At 39.7% G+C, this 24,406-nt stretch overlaps 1 protein-coding gene across 4 annotated transcripts in view; it reads left to right on the top strand.

Moving 5' to 3' along the window:
- phactr2 (phosphatase and actin regulator 2) overlaps positions 1-22,831 on the top strand; it is a 43,711-nt gene extending 20,880 nt beyond the window's left edge. For 3 of the 4 annotated variants that reach the window (XM_086259129.1, XM_086259131.1, XM_086259130.1), the window contains exons 2-13: positions 7,929-8,114; positions 8,954-9,028; positions 9,271-9,411; positions 10,370-10,618; positions 11,943-12,480; positions 12,698-12,876; positions 13,614-13,770; positions 14,136-14,191; positions 15,504-15,565; positions 15,870-16,007; positions 17,456-17,532; positions 20,249-22,831. In XM_086259129.1, the coding sequence (XP_086115255.1) occupies positions 7,929-8,114; positions 8,954-9,028; positions 9,271-9,411; positions 10,370-10,618; positions 11,943-12,480; positions 12,698-12,876; positions 13,614-13,770; positions 14,136-14,191; positions 15,504-15,565; positions 15,870-16,007; positions 17,456-17,532; positions 20,249-20,264 (1,874 nt within the window). In that variant the 3' untranslated portion in view covers positions 20,265-22,831. The remainder of the gene's footprint in view (positions 1-7,928; positions 8,115-8,953; positions 9,029-9,270; positions 9,412-10,369; positions 10,619-11,942; positions 12,481-12,697; positions 12,877-13,613; positions 13,771-14,135; positions 14,192-15,503; positions 15,566-15,869; positions 16,008-17,455; positions 17,533-20,248) is intronic. The other variant, XM_086259132.1, reaches the window with a different exon arrangement.
- The last annotated feature ends 1,575 nt before the right edge of the window (positions 22,832-24,406 follow it).

Raw genomic sequence — 24,406 nt, 5'->3', positions numbered from 1 at the left:
CTTGAAGTTAAAACAAGTGGTCATTTGGGTTATTCTTGCCTTCCTGTCAGCTCAAAGCAGTCTGAGGGGCAACACCAAAGTGTTATCATTTCAAACTAGGAATCATGCAGATTTTGAAGATTATGAAGCTGAAGCTAATAGAAAGAAAAGGAAAAAATACTCTTAAATGAAACAGTCTAACCATCAAGTGTTTATCAGCTTTATAATGACATTGAAGCTTATTATGAGCTACAGATTGAACAAAAAGAGTAGTTTGTGTTCTTTCATCTGCATACTAAACTGCAGCACTGATTGTTCATTGGTTAATCTGTTGGAGTTCTTTGTGTATCTAATTCCCAGAGTCATTTTAATCAGCTTTTTTCATATGCAACACTGGCAAATACTGAACCCGAATGCTTTGTTTTTACAATCAAAGCCTTTTTTTCCCATCTGTAGTCCTTGGTCGGTTCGTTGAGCCATAAAGGTAGGCACTTCACGTTCAATCACACTTTTTATGGGAAGGCTTAAAGGCAGTGAGGTAGAGGATGAGACACATGACTCTGGATGAAAACAAAACTAAATCTGTTTTATGGCTCTGTCAGCATTTAAACTAAAACTCAGACTCAACTGTAATGCACTTTAGTCAACATGCAAAGGAACCTGGTGGCTATAATAATGATCTATACGTCCTGCATGGTTACATTACGACTTCATAATGATGCGGTGGGCTTTAAATGCTGAATCTACAGCACTAAGAGCAGAAGTGGAATTCTTTCTCTCAGGGTCTTATTGAAAGATCATTAACATAAAACTGAGATCTCTGAGCTTCTCTACCGAAGTTAAAACATGGTCGGTTTCCTGTTTGACTGCTTTTTGCTCTGTTACTCCAGACTTAGCCAGAGCTTTGAAGTCGTGCAAGTATCATGAGTTGAGCTCTATAATGCTTGTCCAGCCTTTGCTGGAGAAAGATTTGGAAGAAATGACCCAAGTGTTAAAACTGCAGAGCCCAGCGCCGCCCCTCCCTCCACTCTTGTCCAGCACCTCTTGTAGCCTTGTCTTCTTCTCTTCCTTTCCCTGTTCCTTCTTTCTTTAATCCCACATTTTCTCATGCCCCACCTCAGTGTCCCTTTTCCCCTGTGTTTCCCCTCTTTCATCTTTTCTTCTTCCCTTTGTTTCTTTTTGCCTCTTTCTCCCCCTCCATCCCTCTTCCTCTGTTTGTGACGCTTGCTTCTTCCCTCCCCGGTGACTTGGAGTGAAGGAAGGAAGCCTCTCCCCTTTCCCTCCTCCTTAACACATGTTCAGGCAATAATGTCTGAAAAGAGTTTGCTGGCTCTGTCACAATACATCTCTTTTACCCTTAAATATTATATCAGGCGATACATATAAGACTTTGCAGTTTGTCAAGGCAACTGGCAACTGAAGTCTCTTTTATTTGGTCGTCTGCTGTCTCTGAAGTTGTTTCTAATTATCCCACCCAGCTGCAAAATATCCAAGTCCTGACTCACCCATTTTGCATGACATTGCATTTCAGCTGTTTCAGTGTAAAATTCATTGTGGCACAATGGAGTCGAGTCAGCATCTGTAATGTGTAACAACGTCCCAGAATTAAACTGAGATTTAGAGGTACACAGTTTAATTTCAAGAGATCAAATACAGCACTATTTTAAAGCAACTGTCAGTTACAGCATAACATATGTTGCTGTTAAACAGCAGATTGATGAACTGAAGATCTTAATTCCTCTGATTTGGTTTCCTAAAACCTGATTTTGTTGATTTATGATGGTGTATATTTTTCTTAATAGATACAATAGATTAAGGCCTGGCAAGATCGACTTTAAAACAAACAAACAAAAAAATTTTTTTAGTTGAAAAGAAGTCAACATGTTTAAAGCTGTTATCTGTTAGTACTTACCTTGTTGACAGTGTTCGATCTATTGGCAAATAAGATTGGCAGTGGTGTTTATCTGTTTGTGTAATGTAATGAACAGCTGAAACGTTTGCTGTGTTTGATGTAGCAGTCGTTGAGCATTATTTCTGCACATACAGTAAACTAACATTGTCTGCCTCAAGGTATTATATTTGTCACCGTTATATTTGACTATGTAGACGTGTCAGTGGGCTTGAACAGGAATGGGACAACTGTGGTGTTCACCACAAAGAGGAACAAGCGCGAAATAAACAATCAAACATTTAAAAAGTAGCAAAAGAAGCACATACAGTGGGTGCAGTGGAGAGTTTTCATATTGTTTCATATATTGTTTTCATTTTACCCAGTGTCACTTCACAATAAAGAAGTTTTATATATATATATATTGTGTCTTCTGGGGCATAGGCTAAGCTAAAAAAAGCAGCACTAACACAAGCGATAGAGTCCCAAAGACTGGTTATTCCAACTATTTTTAATCCTGCCTCCCCAGTTTACAGTATACAGTATAGTACAGCGGTCCCCAACCCCCGGGCCTCGGACCGGTACCGGTCCGTGAGTCGTTTGGTACCGGGCCGCGAGAGTTGAGGCTCAGGCGTGAAATGTATGGTTTTCAGGGTTTTTATCGGTTTTCAGTGTTATTTTGTTATTGTTTTTATCGTTAACTCTGTTTCCTGGGTCTTTTCACGTGTGTTATGAATAAATCTTCTTTTTTTGGTACCGGTACTAGTTTTATTTTGTTATATTTATCCGCGACACCTTAAAGGCCGGTCCGTGAAAATATTGTCGGGCATAAACTGGTCCGTGGCGCAAAAAAGGTTGGGGACCGCTGGTATAGTATACATCGCTAGTCCCATAAGGTGCCGTCACAGTGTTCACAAACCTAGAAATTTTCAAACTGTGCTGAAATGAGACAAGTACAGATAAATGAGATCGTCCTCTTTTTTTTTTTAGTTGTTTTATTTAGAAGTTGCCAAATCAGCTCACTGACAGATTATCAGATCCATCTCGCACACAAGCGAGCAACTTCTTCTGTCACACTAACACTGTATGTCCTCCTTCACTACACCCATGACTCTTCTGAGGTTTTCCTCTTTTCTGTCTGCATGGCAGCTCCATATTCAACAGGCTTTGTCCAGTGTCCCTTCCCTGCACGTGTCAGGTCCATCTTGTCCACAAACAGCTCAAGCTGGATTGTCCCTCTGATATACTACTTTCTAATCATTTCCCTCTTAGCCACTCCCAGTAAAAATCTTAGCATTTTCAACACCGCCAAGTCCAGCTCCACCTCTAGCGCCACCTCTGTCTTTTTGTTAGTGACATCTAACCGGAACAGTGCACCCTTAGGACTGGTTCCTATACATTTTGAATCCCAGTGAAAACATAAACTAATCAACCATCATGCAATCTCTCACTAAAGAACAAACAACAACCCTGCAGCTGCAGGTTCAATTACTGTGGAGAAATTGTTAAAGTAGCTAATATCGACCGTATATTCACTATTTTCTGTTCCACTACAATGTAGCTACAGTAAATCACCAAGTTTTTTTTTTCTTTAAATGTCGATAATAGTCGTATACATAAAGATGGAAATCAAGAGTTATTTAACGGTTGCCCGCCTCCAAGCATCAGCCTCTGGTCAGTTGTTTGGGGGACGGAATGATTGGAATTTCTGCAGAGTGAGGTGAGAACAATAAATTAACTGTAGGTGTAATTTTCTCGGAAAAGATGACTTATTGTTGTACTTGTGAGATCTCTGCCGTTGAACACATTCGGTGTAAGTGTAAGCACCTCATGCATGTGTCACAGCAATGCAGGCTTTAGATTTCCTGCATTGCTACACGACACAGCATGAATCTCAAATCTTCCCCTTTCCTTATGATAATTACATAACTGTGAAACCAGGAATTTGAAAAGACTGTATTACAATCGGTTCCGAAAAATGGGAAGCAGATGAATCTCTTTTGATGATTTGCTTTGTTTCTTCTCTAAACTAAGCAGTGAGTTTTCTTTTGCCTCTTCGTTTCATTTTCTTTTCTCAGCAAGTAGTCAGTCAATCCATTGTCCCTGTTTGGTTCCCACTGGAAGTTTGATAGTTGGCCTAATGGTGATGATAATCGCTGTTACCGATTTTCCCATCGTTAGCGGTACAGAGTAGCTGCTGAAATGCACCTATTGTTGTGATTTGATATCAACACAGGAACAGGAAATGAGTGTGTGTATGCAAAGTATGTGTGTGTGTGTGCAAAAAGAGGGTGCTACATTGGTCTGAGGGGAGTTGTAGGGGGCTCTGTGCTGCACTTCTCCATGTCTTCACTCTTTACTGCCATTGTTTTTATGTACATGTTTGTCCTTGAGCACTCGATGTGATAAAGGTGATCACAATACTGTTGGGAGCAATAATGAAACTATGATTTTACGAGCATTCTTTAACAAAGCAGAGTGCTTTGTTATGGTTATATTGCTCTAGTTATATTACTTCTTACTATCTGACCCTCATTTTACACTTTAGGCTAATGACACATCAGTTTTTTGTTATAATAATCCTACTTTATTTAGTTTAGATCTGCTAAAGACCACCAAATGTTTTAAAACCTGCAAAACTGTCTTTAAATTTATAGACAGAATAAGAAGATTCGATATTATTTGTTAGATATTAAGAGTTTGTTAGTTGTAAACCTGTGTGAATTTGGTTTAATCATATTTAATTGACAGTGTTCCAACAAATATTTTGATCGATGCACATTTACTTTAGCTTCAGTAATGCAGGGGAAAAAGAGAGACTTTCTCATCACCGTGGAAAATAAACAACACTAGTAGAAAAAAAATGTACACTTATGTAGACTTTAATTACTCACAGCGTGTGAATAAACAATGCATTGATCCTTCATCAGCAGTAAGCAGCAGTCAGAGATAGTTTACACTCATCAGTTTTAGCCCATGTCCATCTGTGCAGAGTGCGAATCAGCTATCTGCCAATGCTGGTGAGAGCCAACCAATCATCAGGCTATTGATAGTTTTCAATTGAGCTGAAGGTTATGAAATGGATTTGACCCACTAGATCTGCTTAGCCAGGAAATGCTTGACTGAGTGACTTTAGTTGCTGTTAGGCAAATGGTTACTTAACTTCTTTACTGCCAAAATGAACATCTGGATCATCTGGTCAGCTAAGCTGAGTGTTTTTTAAGCTTTGGTCTGGTGGAAATCTGGCAGATTTCTTTTTTTTTTTTTTGCTGACAATGGGGCTGCATAAGCATCTTAAACAGTACTGACACTGCACTGTTCTGTTTTCAACCAACTTTTATTGTTTTCTTGTCGGCAAGTATTTAGAGTGACATGAGCTGAGTGGGAATGCATTATTATTTTTATTGAGCAGGCATAGTGATTCCCTCCATGTGTAGCTAGCATTTGCAAATTTAGGAGTTCTCTAAGAATGCACTTGAAAGAATGAATTAATGAATTCCCTTAAATCGTCTCCCTTGAATAATTGCGTTTATCTCAGTTTGCAGATGACATGAGAGTCCCTGGCCTTCGGCTATTGAGGTTTTGCGATGATTGTTAATTTTTTTTTTAGTTTTTTAAACCAGGCTGCTACCATGTCAACAAATGTAGGTTGCGCTCATGAGTATATTTCCTCTTGCCAATCAGAATACAAATTGTTATGGATTAGTGTAACCAGGATCCTGGATCGTGCACTTGATCTTGCATCTTTTAAAGTTTTGTTTTCAGAATTAATTGAAGCTGTCCACATAATTGGAGAAAACAACCACCATGACTTCATGTGAAAAACATCCAAGTATTGTGTTGAAGACATATCAGCTGAAGTTGAACTTGAGCCAGGCTTTTTATGTAATGCAAATTGTAGGTGTGATGTTTTGTAATTACTTTTAATTTCTGCACATGGCTGATTAATGTTCCAAACATCTATTATTACTTAGTCTGACTGCATTTAAATATATTAATATAATAAAAATAAAGTGTTCAGCACAGTGTCTGTGAAGGCTCTCAGTCATCCAGGTCATCTTAGTCTGAGGAGCTTGGAAAGAAAAGCGTCTGGACCTCTTTAAATTGCTTGAAGAAGTTTCACCTCTCATCCGAGAAGCTTCTTCAGTTCTAAGAGTCAAATGATGGAGAGTCCCAGATTTAAGCTCTGTGGGAGTGTCCCTGAGAGGGTCATGGACCCCCTATTGATCCTCGACCTAATCACACAGCCAAGGTGTGAAAACGAGTGTAGGTCACAATCAGCCGAGGTTTCGGGTGAGCTCATCGTGAAACTTAACCCCACCCTATCACGTGATTTCCTGAGGTCAAATGGCACAGGATGTGAATGGTCGTCAAGGCGTCTGGGAAGGGATCTCAGAACTGGATTGAGATGGCAGTCAGTTGGTGTCATAAACCACCACCTCTATTCAAAGATGGTCGTTCACAGTGGACATAGATGGCTTCTTTCACTCCTCATTTAAACTGTCCAAAATGTGAACATTGGTATCTTCAAAAAAGTGACCATTTCCCTTTAGATGCAGAAGGACGGCCGAGTTAGTCCCGTGGAGCCGGCTCTTCTATGTTGCGCCATGCGTTCATAAAGGCATGGTTTTGGGGCTGTTCTGTCATTTAAGAGCACTTCTGTGCTAAAAGCACACAGCTCCTTCAATATTTCCACATCGCTGAACTTCATTTCCTACAAGCAGCAATAACTTGACCTTTTCTTCGGGAGTGCAAATATGAAAAAAGACATAAATTACTCAAAAGTTTTTTGCGGAAAAAATGATACACATTTCCCGCTTGCTGGGCTCCACAGAGTCAGCGGTGATTCAGCAGTGTTACGTAGCTGCAAAAACAAAAGCCTTCCTCTGCTTAAATCTGAGGAATCACACACACCACCTCTCTTTCCTCTGTAAGCTTCCTGCACACACACACACACACACGCACTTGCACACACTGTCGACATTATCCCAGAAGTTTCACAGCTCTTCTAATCTTTCAGCAGGAAGAGGAGGAGCTGTGGGAGGACAAGGATCTCGCCAAGACACACACACAAGCGCACGCACTGCAAATACTGTTAAAAACAAATATTCGCCCCTGACTGACCTGTAGAGCGCGACAAATATGACTATTTCTCAGCTTTTTTTTAACACTTGCTGACTCCATCTTAAAAACGTGTGTGGATCTGTCTTCATTTAAAGCTTTTAGTTGATAATATAGGCGGGCGTTATCGGGAAACTAACAGGAACAAGCCTTCGGCAGTAAACACCAGTAATCACTTGTTAAAGAGATGTGTATAATACTAAATAACACTACACTATTAAAATATAAACACAATTCCAGTAAATACAGACTGAAAATATAAACACCGCTATAATCCTGCACATAAAAAATGCAAACTATAGAGCCAGATAAAGTGCACTGTGGTTTGTGGAAGCTTCCATTATGTTAAGAGAGCCATTTTTCCTGTCGTCCTTTAAATGGCTACAGGAATAAAAATGAATCTTAAGTGCTATGACTCTATTTTGAGCATCATGTTGTTGTGACCTGAAGGAAGGGGGTCAGATGATTGCATATGTTTGAGAGCACTTTAAGTAAAGAGGGTCCTTCACCTTCTCGGATCATTTCAGTTGAGTAATTTGAAGGGTGGGATTCAGGCTGTTCAGTATATCACAGAAGAAGAAGAAGTATTAGAAAGGCAGAAAAATCTGTTTTATAACATATAACACATGTGTACATCGTAGATGGCCTATACTTGTAGTATTGTGCAGTATGAAGGAGTTAAAATAAACTAGTTTGACTGAAATTAAGGTCCAGTATTATTATTTTTATTTAAATTGGAAGTGTTGGTCTTGAGAATAAGAATCTCCTGTGCTCAGATGGCAGGATTATCTTTGCATATCCGTTGTAGGAGAGACCAGCTCTCCTAGAGAAAGGCTGCAAAGGCTTATGGATAATATGCAAATATAAGGGCCCTGCCTGGGTTGCACGCTGATATTGCTTTTCTCTTATTTATATGCATTTCTGCTTTCGTGTCTTCTAGTTGAGGGACTGGAGAAATCAACATCTCTGGCCAGCTGCGACGTGGCGGTGGACAGCTCTGCCAATGCCCAGAATGCCCATGCATCACGGCAGCAGCGAGGCAAGCTGTCAACCCTGGGCAAACTTTTCAAACCCTGGAAGTGGAGGAAGAAGAAGACCAGCGACAAGTTCCAGGATCTTTCAAAAGGTAGGACGTCTTGTGTGTCCGTGTGTGGATGTGTATGTTAATGACACTGTATCAACAAGCTGATGAGTCGCTTCTGATTTGTTCTCCTCAATCAAGTGTCTGGTCAATATCTCAGATTGCATTTTTGGATTTGTGTGGAACATTACGCGTGAAATGGAGCACTGTTGCTCCCAGAAGAGCTTTAAAAGGAAAAGAGTGAATGGTTTGTTTGTAGTTCTTGCTGATTGATTCCTCAGGGGTTTGGCTGGGAAATAAAGAGAGACAGAGGTAAATACAAAAACCAGAGACTCTTTTTCCTGAAAGCTGCTAGGTTTTATCTTTTGCTTTTCCTGTGTTTATATGAAAGTTGTGTTCCTCTATGTCCCTTTAATGCTAGCGCTCAGGCAGTTTAGATATATAGGATATATAAGGTGCTAACTGGGAAGTAGAACGTCTTTCTTTATAATTAGATTATTTATTGGTGTCAAAGTTTTCGGGGGGGAGGGGTCTGAGATCAGTACACAACCACATTTCCATGTCAGTAAAAGCAGATTGTGGTGATTTACAAGTAATTTAAACACCACATTTATTAGAAAACAGTATAAAATATATTCACACAGTTGTTTATATATAGGATTTCGTTTACTTAACATTATGTGGTCTCCTTTGTCACATTTTTCTTTTCTTAATGTGCAAAATGTTTACATGGGGTGACAGGTCTGGATTGTAGGCAGGCCCGTTCGTCACCCCGTCTCTTATTTCAACGTCATGCAGTTGCAAACTGTGTAAAATGTGGTTTGGCATTGTGTTGTTGATGTGTTCGAATAAATATATTGAACTTGAGCTTGTTGGTCTTTCAGTTCTAGAGAGAAAAATCTCCACTAGACAAACGAGGGAGGAGCTCATCAAGAAAGGAGTTCTCATCCCAGACCAAGGTTTGTCCTATGTCTCAGTCAAATCCATGCTCAAGAACACATTGAATGCCACACCTCTTCTTCCCCAAATTATGACATTTACTTATTACAAAGCAAAGCAATTCACCTTGTAAGACACATCTTAACATGTTTTTTATTGTTCTTTACACTTCAAAGCCTTTTTACTTTGTCACATGTTGTTTGTGTCATATCAGGAGATGGAGAAAATGACTAAAAAGCAGCTTTTATTTCTTCTCCCCTAGATGAACCAGTCATCAGTGAAAATCTGAACGGCCATGCCACATCCAGTTTGACGCCAGAGGAAGTCAAAGTCGACATTGAGTCTCAAGAAACACTGCGGGAGGAACAGGCAACTGGCCCGGTCAGAACTGAGGAGAAACCAGGTAACCTTTGGACCAGTCACAATATAACCTTTGTCATACTTTGGCCTGTAATCCAGGGCTGGTTGGAGTCTCTAACCATCAGATTCCTGTACTAGTTGAAGTTACAAGCCCAGGGTAACAGTCTTCCACCTGCATATATTGAAGAATTATATATAGATGCATTGTTGTTATTTGTTTGAAAATTAAAGCAAGAAACGGTTGTCGCTAGAGACGTGCTAAATGCTGAGAAAACTTTACTCTTCTACAGAGAACTCACATTTTGTGGAATGTGGGGCTTTTTCGGCCCTTGAACTGTTCCATTTTTATATACTGGATCTAAATATTGTAGCTTTTTTTAGGTGCTTTGATGTCTTTTCCTCTGGGCTGTGGAATGCATTAGTATCTGCAGCAGCTTTCTGGTTGACATTGAACTCGCTGTGGGATCAATGAGCGGGTCTAATGTGTTCAGATAGATATTCCCATTATATCAGCCTGCAATAGGCATTCACAGTTTGAACAGAGCTGTATCTTCTCCTCCTAATGCCTCTCTCTCCCTGAGGAGACAGGCCACTGTTCTTGTGTCTGATGCTGCTTAAGTGTTGTGCTGTTTTCAACTCAACCCTGTTAGCATTGAACTTGTAGCCATTTGTTTGTTCATTTGTCAATAATCAGAAAGGCAAAGGCAACAAACTCTGTAAGTACAGCAACTGAACACACATACTATCGCCTACCCTGGAGCCTGGGAAGGTTAATGGGTACATATTATCTATCAGTTCTCTGGAAAAGCTGTACAAGAGCCCTTCATCATCAGCTCTGTCATACACTTTCTGTATCATTCATTTTCTCCTCTGTCTCTGCTTGTCCACCTCTCTATTTGTGCATCAGTTTGCACAGATCAGCAACTTTTATCTTCCTTCCAGCCTTTATATTAACCTGTAACTGCTGCACTTTTCCTTCCTACTCCCTCTCATCTATTTAGAAAGGTCTGATACTAAACCTAACACCCGGGCAAATCAGGCGCGACCTCGAGAGACTCAAGCTAAAAAACAGCCAAGCGCCACTCCGCCCGCATCATCCAAACCTGCCGGTGGCACCGCAGCCACGGCAAAGCACAAGGATGGTGCCTCTGGGGCTAAAAAGACAACTAAAACCACTGTCAAGACTGGGTCGTCCACACAGGCTAAAGCTAACCCCCCACGGAACACTAACACAACTGGTCGCGGGACTGGTAAGTTCAGATAGTTAGAACCGAAACCAGCTGGCCTGTCAGTGTTCATCCCTTCCCTCATTCCCGCATGGAGAATGCCCTTCTCTCACTGTTGGAAGGAAAATAGGAGTCACTATTAAGCAGTTTGTTCCTTCTAAGCATGGCTTTATGTGCACACTCGTGCAAATGTTATTGAAGTTTCTGTCAAGTGGTTAGTATTTCCCCTTTTCTCCCTCTTCACGATGTGCTTTCCTTATAAAAAGCATGTCATTTACAATATCTGCCTGTTTTCCAAGAAAGCAGAAGTAAAGATTTATCTGTGAACCTCTAGAAATGTCTGCAGTGTTTGTGTGTGTGTCAGAGGGGCTGAGCAAGAAAAGTGAGTGAGGTCAGTGTAGCATCGCCACTTTAACAAGAAAGAGAGAGAGAGCAATCTGACGAGCTTGTGTGGTTTCACTAGCATGACACCAGGGCATGATCATCCCCCTGCTTCCTGTGTATATGTGTGTGTGTCTGTGCTGCAATATATAGCATGGTTAAACGAAACTTAGAACACTGCATGTGATGTTCATGTAGTCCTTTCAGAGGATATTTGTGTCTTTTGTGTTGTGTTCAGGAAAGTGGCACAAACGTTGCTTCATTAATGTTTGAATAACTTCGAAATCCTAAGTTCACCCCCTCTCCTAAGGGTGTTTTTACCAGCACACAAAGACACTTCACATAGACTTGAAAACATACTTTAGTAGTCAGTATATCCTTAGGTATTCTGTGTTTGTCACAGTTTTAATGGAGAAGATATGTTTAGATAGTTACTCTATTATGTTTAAGTTTAAGAGTTGGTAAATATTGGAATCCATATGTGCTGCATACACTTGGATTATGTATTAATCAAAAATGGTTACGTTTTCTGGCATTGCACAGCCTAGACAAAAAACGTGATGCATTTGAAAAATAAAATTCAAGGCCGATCATACTTTAGGTGAAACTACTTTGATTGAAATAGAGAGCAAAAGTGAGACATCGCGTTTTATACGCTTCAGTTTTATCCATGCAGCCAATCAAAATGTTTCACTTGAACAGAAGGTGTAAGACTACTAGCAATAGTTCCCTGGGTTAAGTAGCCAACAGCCATTAAACAGAATATAAACATTGCTTATATTTTGGGATGATTCTCACATTATCATATGCGTGTTATTAACTACATATATTACTGATGACATTTTTACTTTAAAACACATAAATATTTGTCTTTTACAACATAGAATTTGTATAAGCATATTAGGAGGTTTTTCAGAAAATAGAGCATCTAGAAAAACAAAAACGTCTGATTTTCTGTCCTCCTCAGCCAAGTCCTCTCATCCAAAGAAGACGGGATGCACAACAAAAAGCACCACCACCTCCACCTCCACACCTCGTTCTCGTGCGTCAAAGGACACTGGCTCTGCAGCACAGAATGAAAGGACAGATGCAAAGGCCAACCGGAAATCAGACACTCCGACTTCATCGTCTGTACTTCAAAAAGCCTCTGCAGAGACTCTTAACCCACCTGGAGACTTAAAAGCTTCTCGCCTTTCCTCAGACACCAAACCTATTTCATCTAAAGTCTCAAGCAATGACACAGGGGGAGCTCAGGGGGACTCTGTCCAAGATCCCAAATCTTCACCTGACGCATCGCGTGCAGGTGAAGATACCCATAAAGGTGCAGTTCCTGGAACCACAAGTCAGTCTTCTCATGTCAACACTGCTACAGAAAACACATCATTCGCAGATGGAGAGGCGCGCGGCAGCTCACAGAGCGATAAACAGGAGAGGACAAAAGAGGAGGGAGGAGGAGGTGGAACGAAGAAAGGAGAAACAGAGAATGTTGTTGAAAATAGCCGGAGGTACTGTAAAAATCTAGTTGGTACATGCAAGTTGCTGATTGCTTGAATTCCTTATGTTCACTTTGACTTTATCTAAGTTTGATAGCATGCATTACAGTAACCTTAACAAAGTCACAAATTAATCTTTATATGATTTGCTGTTATATGAAATTAGATAACTGACAATAAATCTATTAAAATTTGTTTAGTCACACTGTTGTGTTATTGATTCCTGCAGGTCAGCAGAGGATGAAGCAGAAAAGCCGCAGCGACCCAGGGTAAAAACAGAGCAGGCCGAGGTGACCGTGATACCCGATAGGCCGAGAGACAGCCAAACTAGTGACTCTGATTCTGACGGACCAATCCTGTACCGGGATGAGGAGGAAGAAGAGGAGGAGGAAGACGAGGACTCAAACAGTATGTTTGACAACAGTCACGTCAGCTGCAGAACTTAAAGAGAAGCTCACCTAAACAACTCAACTTCGACATGTCAGTTAGCAGGCGGGGTGTGATGTGTTTAAGAGGATGTAGTGCAGTGGGTCAATGGTTAGAACTGTTGCCTCACAACTAAAGAGCCCTGCTAGTCCTGCTACTATGGTTAAAACATATTTATTTTGCAAATAAATATGTTTTATATATATTTTACCTAATGACACATGACCTTTGGTTTTAATATAAGACAGCGTATCCTGATTCAGAGTTGTGGAACTGACCAGTAGGCCAGCAGCTCATGGCTACTGAATAGACATTTCCAGTAAAAGAATATGTCATGTCACCAGATGTGTATAAACCCTTGAATGGTTGCAGAAACACATCCATAGCTTTAACATCCTGCTCAGCTCAAGGGCTCATTGCTCCCAAGATGAAGTGAAAGAACCGTTTGCAGTCAGACTGTGAAGCCGCCCAACTTGCTGTGACGGTGCAATGTTTGCTTCGTGCAGTCATGCTGTTAAAATTGTCAAAGATGCAACTTTTGCTTGCAAAACTAACCAGCACTGGTGAACAGCATTTAATCTGTTTATCATTACAATGGACTTTCTGTTGATGTTTCAGGTTTTTAAACGTCTCATTTTCTTCATTGTTTGTTCATTATGATCCACAGCTGACCCCCCGGAAGACTGTTACTAGCCCTGCCTGTTCTCTCTCTGTTCTAGCCTCTCTTGCCAGCAAGATCCGCCGACGAGACACCTTGAACATTAAACTGGGGAACCGACCCAGCAAGAAAGAGCTGGAAGAGAAAAACATTCTGCCACAGAGTTCAGAGACGGAGAGGCACGAGCTACGCCAGCAGATTGGCAGCAAATTAGTCAGGTACACTCAAACACACGCATACAAAGTGGACTGTGAAAATGTGGCTAGGTGTTACTTTTTTCTCAAGCTTGGCATTGCTTTAGGATAACAACAGAGATTGTTGTTTATTTTTTTGGTGTAGCTGTGGGTGGTATACTGTTACAAATGATGCACATTAAAAATGTGTCCTGAAGTTTGGCCTTTTCTAACAGATGAGCCAAATTGGCTGGTGTTAAAACAGCCTTCAGATTCTCAGCAACAAAAGGTGTAAACAAAAAACAACATCTTAAGTGTTGATAATTTTGGATTTTTCTCTGCACGAGCCTGCAGAATTATTAAATCCATACCTGCTCGTAAAAAGAGTGTAAACAGTTTTCTCTTTTTAGACGCCTGAGCCAAAGACCAACCACAGAGGAGCTGGAGCAGAGAAACATTCTGAAGCGTAAGTACACTCTTCAACAGAGGTGTGACGTGATACACCTTTTTTTTTATGATCGTCATAATGCTTTAAAGCCCGAATGTCATTTATCTACCTGCAACCATATCACAAGAGCTATCATGAGGATGGTCACATTAAAGCCGGTATTGTGCTGTTTCAGCTGCCCAGCCACAATCTGTTACTGCCACTTTCAGATCTTCAGATACGACCTTGCGTGTCTTATTAATCAGATGGATGAGACAGATATGTCTGTCTAAATTATGAATTACTGCCTTTTAGCAGCTTTGTGTCTCCCACGGTGGAGTGATGTGTTCAATCACACTGTGAGGGGATTTTCTTTGGTGATCATATACCGAAGTGATAGAAGCTGGTCTGAGTCATTCGTTTTCCAACGCACACTAACGAGCATGCTTGTCATGCTACTGAACATGAATAAAATAACTCTGCTAGCGGCTATGATCTCACCTGTTTAGTTCAAATTTGTCATTCGTGCAGGCTTTTATGGTTTTAAGAATTGCCCATTACTTCAATCAGTATATTTGTTCTTGGTCTAACTGCACAAATGCATGATACCTCTTTCCCTAATATACAATGATAATACTGCTTTATTGTAGGTGAAAAGAATGCCTGTATTCCCAGTCAATAGAACAGATATACACATAGTCCATACGTGTAGTGGTTATATCCACATACATAACAGCGGTAAGGAAGTTCCGATATATTGTTTCTGGTGTTCATCCCTTTGTGGGCAAGAATTTATCTACAAATAGATTTGGTAAAATTATATAATACTGTGTGTATAATGTAATGTAATGTAAAAGTGTCAAGAGCAAGAGCAACAGCTTTACTGGGTATCTGTGTAACTTTATCCTCTGATTTAATTATTTTATTTATTTTTTGACAGGTTGATTTGCAGACTTTAAAACGTTTCGGTCTGCAGCACACAGCCTCAGTGTCATCATAGCACATGAGAAATAATGCAAGGCTCTCATGTGTTCCTTTAAACACAGGAAGAGAAGTAACACTGTGTCTGTGTTGTGCTAGGAAAGGATTAGGTGTCGTAAATCCTGCATGACTTCTGTTTCAATCTGGATGAGACCACTAGATGTCACTGACTTCTCCAGTGCCCCCTCACCAAGCTGTTTATATATATATATATATATGCGTGTGTGTGTATGTGTGTGTGTATATATGGTGCAATTCAATGAATATTTCACAAGAATAATCTAATTATAGCTTGTGTATATAATTAGATGCAGTAACTTGTTGCAGACATAGTAGGTGTGAAATCAATCTGCTGGTTCTCTACATGCAGAAAAGAATGAAGCAGAGGAACAAGAAGCTAAGCAAGAGATTAAAAGGAGGCTCACGAGAAAGGTACTGTAAATTTCTCACACACACACACACACACACACACACACACACACACACACACACACACACACACACACATAAGAGAACAGAAAGTACACAGCACGTCTATATTTAGCTACTAATATGTTTTGCCCCACCTTATGAGTCATGGTAGTAGAAAGAAACTGTTTTATATAGAGAGATCAGGCCATCTAGTGGACTCAGCTGGAACTGAGACATTAACCAAAATACTGGGAAGATCATTTTGAAGTTTAATATTTGATTCGACTGACTGTCTACTTTCTCCTCCTTTCTCATCTGTGTGTAGCTGAGCGTGAGGCCGACGGTGGCAGAGCTCGTTGCTAGGAGGATTCTTCGTTTTAATGAATATGTGGAGGTAACGGACGCCAAGGATTATGACAGACGAGCTGACAAACCCTGGACACGGCTTACTCCTGCTGACAAGGTACTGCTCTTGTAGACTGCTTTTTAATTCCTGATATAATTTAATTTATTAGGGCTTTATGAAACCTTTACAGTTTCTATTCAGGGTGAAAATTTTGTGAATTTGTGATGTTGATTACTTTGGTGATTAGAGACTTAAAATATATGTGGACATGCAATCACACATATATGGCGAACAACCATCTGCTTTTGTAGCGGCCTCGACTTCTTGGGAAGACTTTAGAAAAGATTTCAGATCTTGGCTGCAGGAATTTGAACCCACTGGGCTGTAAGAGCATTATTAAAATCAGGCACTAAATGTTTCCTGGCTTGCAGTCGCTGTTCCAGTTCATCCCAAAGGTGGTGGATTGGGGTCAGAGCTTGTGCAGGCCAAAATCAAAAACCCATTTATGTATGGGTCTTAGTTTGTTGCAGGTTTTTTTCTAGTTTCAACAGGACGGCCTTCTGCGTACACAGTTGTGTTTCATATTATGGTCTTAAACGTCTCTGTGTGTTTATGCTTGATGATATACATGAAATTCACCTAGCTCACACTAAGTCAGTATGTAACTGCATATATGTGCCATCTGCACTGTATGAATATTTAGCATGGCTTAACAAAATATCCTCACAGACAATAAAGACCCTCAAAGTGTGCAGTTTGTCAAGGTTTCCCTCTGCTGTTGATGTTCAGAACTGCACAGCACATAAATACAGACCTTGAGACTTCCAGCCCACATCCAGTATATTCAATTTTAGGATATCTTCTCACATTCAGAGGGCAACAGGGAAAACGATGCATGGACAAACCAAAGTAAACTGTCTGCTTGCACATTTGTACAGTGAAATCTCCGTCACCAGTCACACCGCAGACAGCCTTGGAGACATATAAATTATTTCTGATCGCACAAATCTAAACTCATTACTGTCAAATAAAAGAATGGACAGGCAAATAAAGCAAGCGACGTCTAACTAAATCCTTAACAGCTTTAAAAATAAACCTCCGACTTCACAGCATCACCTGCACAACCAGGTCAAAAAATGGATGTACTTGATGTTACTGACGACAGACAAAACAAACTTTTCATGTAAGGCTTGAGGGAAGAGTCGGTTACAAACATTACAATAAATCCCTTTAAAATCATTATTTTATAAGTTAAAATGAATGAGAATAATCATTTGTGCTGCTGTGTACTTTGCTCGATTTTTTTAACTCATATACTATTAGTTCCGACTACTTCCCCGAAGCAAAGACTGTAGCTCTGCAGATTTATGGAAATTATCTGTAAACATCTTAAAAGCTCCAAATGAGAGCGCTTAAGCATCTGAACATTTCACATTGAAACAGCTCAAAGGCATCATGAGCTTACTTGGAAAAGGTGATTGGGGTGGGGGGGCACAGTTGGCCTTGGTCTTCTAATGATGTTATTTTCTGTGTGTGTCTTTGTATGTGTGTGTTCTGCCCCCCAGGCTGCTATCCGTAAGGAGCTGAATGAGTTTAAAAGCCGAGAGATGGAGGTTCATGAAGACAGCAAACAGTTCACCAGGTACTTAAGCGGTCAATGGCATTGACCATTTAAGCCGACTCTGAAGCTTTATTATCGCTTTATCACAGTAAATGCTGCTGTTTATTAGTCACATTGATCAATATTTATATTGTTCTAGTCCCACATTAAAGTCACGATATACTCCTGGGTCGACTCCAGTTTATTTACCTCAGGCAATAATTGACAATAAAGGTTAGGTTCCCTCTCTCATTTGTTATTTTATCGGTGTGCCGAGCCCACCAAAAAGAACTTATAAACCTTTCAATAAAAACACAACTAGCGCAAAATGTTTCAATATTTGTTTACATCCTCTTTCTGAACTTGTGAAATTACATAGTTGTTGATGTTTTTGAAAGAGAAGAGATGTTACTGCAACTCATGCAGAACAGAGACATTGAGTCACCGTTATTTCCTCATATCTTATTATACTTTGTTTTATGAATTTAGAGAAAATAAGAAAAAAACCCAGCAGTGGCAGCATTATGTCTGGCAATGTTTTTGCCTCAAGACTTTATTAAATTGTTAAGGGCTGAGGGGCAGGTCATGCAACGGAGAAGAGTATAAAAGAGAAAGAAAAGTGCTTCCAGGGTGCAATTTTCCCTGTCTGACTTTAAAAATGCTATTAAAGGTGAGCCACAGAAGTCAAGATAACATTTAGGAACAAGAAAACTTTGATATAAAATGTACACGGGCTGGAAATGGAGGAAAAGCAACTTGTGCACAAACATAGTCCACATGCAAAAGTCCTCAGAGGGGATGCCTTACCTGCAAATTCATTACAAAAGTCAATATAATGAGATGAGAATGAGAACACGTGCTTTAAGAAGACAAAGTTAAAACTGAAATCTTTCCAAAAGTATGTTTTGTAAAGAAATAAAAAAAAAAAAAAAGATGAGCAGAACGCTTCCTTTCTTTTGAGTCTGACAATGGAAACATTTGAAGGAAGGTCCACGATTTTCATTTTCCTTTGAGAAATCAATGAAATGCGTCATTTGTTCTACGATGCCCAGAAATGTTTTTCCTTTGTGCCATATTTTTGAAGAGGGAAAAAAAACCCTGTAGACTTGTGCTTTTCTGCAAGATTTAAATCTATTGTTAAAACACTTCAATTAACAGCACGATTAAAATGCACCACCACCATTTTCGTTCTAAAGCCAGCAGCCGCAGCTCAAAGATAGAGGAAACTCGTGTTTGACTGTTTTTGCCTGATAACACGCTGAAACGTAGCAACGGTACATGATAAAACAATGTTCATATTATAATCTGTCTCACTCACAGTGATGTGAATAAGTTTCTTTCTAGAGTCCGGTGAAAAACTATCTACACGATTACTGCTTCCTTAGGAATTTAGAGGGTAAGGAGCAGCCAGGCTGAAAATCAAATGCACTTGATGAATTGATCATCAACAAAGCAGAAGTTTGCTGGTGTGGAGCATTCAGATGTGTGTTAATAACACAATCTTTCATAGAAATTCACCTGAAGATTCACATGAAAAGACCCAAGAGCTACACCTCAGACTCTACAGGTCTCAGCATGTTAAATGTTGAAGTTCATGACAGTACCTTTAGATAAAAGCTGAAAAAGTATGGCTTGTTTGGAATAGTTTCCAAGAGGAAGCCTCTAAAAGAACATGGCTTAGGTTTCCAAAGTTGCATCTGAACAAACCAAAGGACACACTGTCTTTTGCAAGGGAGCAGAGTGGCATAGATGTTTGGATACATACGCAGCACATGTTTGTAAAAGGAATCTGAACCAGCTGTCCGTCTCAGCGATGGAGGAGTGAGAATTTGGTCTTGAGTTAGCATTATAGGGTCAAATGTGAAACCATCTGTCTGGCAGTGTAATTGGGTCAATGCAGCAAGACAATGATCCCATAACATTCCTCCACAATGATGTGACAGATTGATAAAGTCATACAGAAAAACAAGTGTTCAAGTTATTGCTTCTAGGTAAGCATCAAGATAAGTTCAATGACTTTTAAAGATGATTTAAGATGGTGAAATGCTTATTTAATGGTTAGTTTTTCTATAGGACTGCACATAATCCTTTTTCTCACATGACTATTTTTTGCTTTGTGGTCCTCGGGATTCCCATATGCTTGTCTGTCATTCACCTAGGGACCATTTTTGATCCGACAACACCACAAGGATTACGCAGATCAATGCGGCCCTGAAAGCTTAATGCTTAGCCATGTCTTCATTTCATTCTCATTCTGTTATTTGATGCCTCGACTATGTAAAAAGATATTACTATTAAGTGTCTACAGTCAGCAAATAACTCACCACAAACTGCTGTTACCGACTGTCTTTGATCACACAAACTACTCACAATGTAGCCTGACAAAGCATTTTGTAAACACCCACCTCCTGGAGTTAAAGATGCGGTCTGTTATGTGTGTTGGTTGCTTTGAATTCAGATGAGTAATTTATGTTTCTGTTAAAAAAAGAAAAATACAAGTTTGAAATTCAAATGAAAATTGGCAGCCCTAGTGTTCACTGAGCTTTGGTTTATATCGACAGCAGTTGGTTTAGTGTTTGAGGATTTTTCAAGATCTGAAAAGTGATTTCAGATGCAAGTTTATTCCCAGGTACTGTGCAGGTTACTACTCGGAGTGTTAGTAGGAATTGCTAATAAATGACAATACATTCATGTATTTCTATTATACTGTCTGTGTGTTTCTTCTGTTGTAAATAAACCTTTGTGTCTGTGTTTTCAGATTTCATCGGCCCTAAGTCTCCTCAATGCCCCGTCGACGTCAGCGCCACAAGCTCTCTGGTCCACATCTCCCAGCAGGCTCAGCTCAGTCCACTTCACTCTGGAACTCAGTCGACCTTTTTCACAGCGGACTTTTTGTCTTGTCACAGCAGGAGAAGCACAGGTGTACTTTACAACATTTAAACGTGGCTGTGTGTCGTTCAGGTTAACCAGTTCCAAAACCTTGGATGTGCGCTCATACTTTAGAAGAGCGATTGATAGGAAGGTGACACTCGCTTCACCTGCATTTTTCCTACTGAAGCACATCGGAATATCTTATGTAAAAAAGCTCTGTTGCCCCCGATGAAACTTTTAAGTCTATCATAACATCTGTGTGTGTTTCTTGGCACCCATAAAACATTTGCACATATCCAATGTCAGGATAGTGGCGTGTATTGTGCTCAGAGTAGATTTATTTATTGTAGAGTATCAGAACCAGCTGGTACACAAAATATTTTGTGTATTTCTTTTTTTTTTTTTTTTGTATGTATGTTTTTGGTCAGCCCTGTAGTAGTGAATGTGAGTGTACTGTAGAGTTTGTGTCCTTACCAGGGTATGCCTTGTCAGTAACTGACAAATGGCCAAATATGGGCAACTTCCTAGTACAGGAAGTGGGGTTGATTGGATAGTTTCATGCTGATGTCAGTGCCTATGTCACAGATCACAGGAGAGGAGAGGCAGTTTCCTCTGCTCAGATGTTCCCCTCAGAGATGAATCAGAAATACTGCAGTTCATTTTTTTAAAAACATGCTTTAAGTTCTGCCACTAGAGGTCGCTGTATCCTAAGAGTTACAGAAGACGACGGTGCACATAGCTGAAGAATAACCACAAGTGTTATATTTAAAACTGCTAAAGCTGAGGGAGCCACCTGAGGCTTTAATATTGAAGTGCAAATCCCATTCTGGCCACTTCTAATCCTTCAGCACACTTTCCTGATGATACATGATGATAACATATCATCATGTATTCTCTGCTGGGTTATGAACCTCTAATCACAAAGTGCTGGGCTAGCTGTTTAGGAGATGTACTCATTGTTTTCTTACTAGTTCTATTACAGGCTTTTGGCTGGGGTGCTTTACTTGGCTCTTTATTTGGTGCCAAAGATAAAGCAGGAACCTGATCGTATGTAGGTGTTGGAACGCTTACAGCATAGGTGTCAAACTCTGGCCCGTGGGCCAAATTTGGCCCGCAGCCTACTTGCATTTGGCCCGTGAAGCCATACCAAATTACTATCAGAGCTGGCCTACTGGTATTATACAGCTAATATATATATTGTTTAATATTAAGCTTTGCTTGTTCCATATTCAGTTTTTCAGCAAAACGTGTTTGAGTCCATAAGAAAAGATTCATTCTTATATCTGGAGGAATAAATATATTTCAATAAATATTAACGTTAGCCCGCGACTTTGTTACAGTTTTGAATTTTGGCCCACTGTGTATTTGAGTTTGACACCCCTGGCTTACAGGTTTCATTTTGTTGGGTGGACTACGTAGAGAACAGGCACTGAGAGGTTCAGCACTAGTAACGAACGGCCCTCTTCTTTCAGAGAGTGAAAGAGTGCTTTAATTTTCATTTCCTTGAACATGCTTTTGCAATTTAGTCAAGTGACTTTATTTTTAGAACACATTTAAAAAGAAGAAATGTTGACATGAGTGCTTTGTGACTTTTGTGATTATATCTTTACATCTAGCTTTAACATGCATCTTGAATCCAGCAAAATTACCTAGTGTCATTACATGTTTTTTTTAACCATGAATCAGGTTTATTTGATGGATTTGTTCCACTTTTTGGAAAGTTAATTTCCAGCCATGGTAATTATTTCAATAAGAATCATTTTAGATCATTTTACAGTTTTGGTCAATCATTGGGAAAATGTTTCAACTTTCATGTGGTTGAATAGATGCCATATTTAACAGAGTCAAGAGGATTTCCTTTGTTTAAATGTGGAGCTATGAAGCATCTAGTGTGTGGATTTGTGATTTTTTTTTTTTTAGCAATCTGGCTCGGGTGGTTTGGTAACTATTGGATTTTGGGGGATTTGTGGATTTGCTGACTTTACGTGCACTGCCAGATACTTGAGATGCATGTTTCGGAAAAATGTAGAGGATCCATTAAAAGTGTTTTCTTTCTCCGAGAATGCCAGAATCTTTGTCTGAGCTTTAGTAATATCTTTGTCCCATGCCTACTCGAGAAGAGCGGAGATGTTGGCTGTCGAGTGATTGACAGATAGAGCTTGCTGACCTCCAAAAGACGGTGTTCTTATAGAGCCCCAACCTCCACAAACACTCGTCATTCTTCCAAATAGTAACTGAAAAGGGCAGATTGATTGTTTCCACTTCTGAATGTGCGGGGGTTGTAAAGTGAAAAGATGTATAGCAATGAAAAAGAAGCAACAGTATTCATGTTGATGTCCAAGTTGTTGTTCATATATATATATATATATATGAATATACATATATGTGTGTGTACTGTACAGAATGTATATCAAGCATGTGCATACATTGGTATGACTTTTACTACCAATATAATATGATACAACTTTTATGTGAATGTTTTAAAATCAAATTGTGTTGGGTTTTTTTTTTTTTTTATATTTTTTGATACCATCTCCAGACACTGATAAAGAAGTGATTACAGCTGACCTGAAAGTGGTGCTTTTTAATCAATTTATCAAGCACAGTCTTTAATAATAACCTACCTATTTCATACGTAGACAAAGATAATGATCTCTGGGAATATCCGGTTTTGGATTTATTTCTACAAATATCCACAGTTCTAATCTGCACAAACTAGAAATCCTTTACATAGGAATAATAATCATACTTGGTTTTAGATATTTATATATAAAGAGAGAGAGAGTGTATTATATATGTAAAGTTTACATATGCTAATTAGTTTGGAAATAAAAACTAGCAGCTGAAGAAAGGAAGTAAATATGAGTTTGATCCCTTACAGTCTGCCTGGGTGTGGCTCCAGCACAGGTGAACACGGTATACACCGTCAGCCAAAGCTGCAGTCAAATACCCAGGAAGTTTGAGCTTTTATTACAAATTAAAAGTCATACATCCAGTTGAGTTAGAGGCAAATTGATGTTTTGGTTTTTTCTAGGTTCATAAACATATATTATCTCTCGCATGAGAGGCGTCTTTGGAGGTGGTCCTGAGAGTCTTTACTGCTTTCCATTTATCTCAGAAGTTGGATTTGCATCACTCCCGAGTTGAGCGTGTTCCACTAGTAAAGTCGGAAAAATAGGATTTGTGATCAACGCATTCATTCTGAGTTGGAAATCCGACTTTAGGAGAAATTCCATTTTCCAACTTTAGCTTGAACATACTATCTAACCTACCCTGCCAACGGAGGTGTTGGTAGGGTAACATGAGCCAAGATGTGAATCAAGATGTGGTTCATTGGGGTCACAAGTGTGTCAAGGTGTGAGTGGCCCAGGTGAACTTAATAAATTGCGTAATGGGAGGGTGGGTCAACAACTCTCACAACTATCTCCAAGGTGATGACCTCGGTAGGGGCACACTGAGTAGCCTAACCCACGTTATTAATCATTTACAGCCTGTATACAGTCAAATAAAATTACAATTAAACTGGTTATTCAGGGTTATTACTCATTATGTACCAATTAGGAAAAGCTTTAACTGTTATCAAAATAAATTAAAAACTTGGAATTTCTTAGCATTTACTCAAAGCTACATTATAGTGTGTTGTACGTAATTTTAGCAATTTATACACTCATCAATCACATTACAGCCTCCTGTCTAATCATGTGTAGGACCTCCTTCTGCTGCCAAAACAGGTCTGACTCATCAGGGTATTGACACGGGACCTTTTGGGATGTCTTGTGTTGTCTGGCATCAGAACATTGGCTGCAAATCCTTTAGATCCTGTCGGTTGCAGGTTGGAGGTGCCTCGTTACAACACACCCCACAAAGGTCCTGTCGGGGTCTTGAGCTCTTCGTTGTGTTCCTGTAATTAGTTTTTGTTGAGTTGCAGGGTGCATTGTTCAGCTGGGAGAGGTTCCTGGCAATAGTGGGTTGTGAAGGCCAGAGTCCAATATTTCCCAGCAGTACATTGAATTATAACAAGATGATCAGTATTATTCGCTTCACC

The sequence above is a fragment of the Aulonocara sp. 'chitande type north' Nkhata Bay genome, linkage group LG13, assembly GCF_057382095.1.
Source record: "Aulonocara sp. 'chitande type north' Nkhata Bay isolate Kocher_YH1m ecotype deep benthic linkage group LG13, A_spYH_male_GT1.1, whole genome shotgun sequence".
Classification (NCBI taxonomy): Eukaryota; Metazoa; Chordata; class Actinopteri; order Cichliformes; family Cichlidae; genus Aulonocara; species Aulonocara sp. 'chitande type north' Nkhata Bay.
This window is presented reverse-complemented; position numbering and strand designations above follow the sequence as displayed.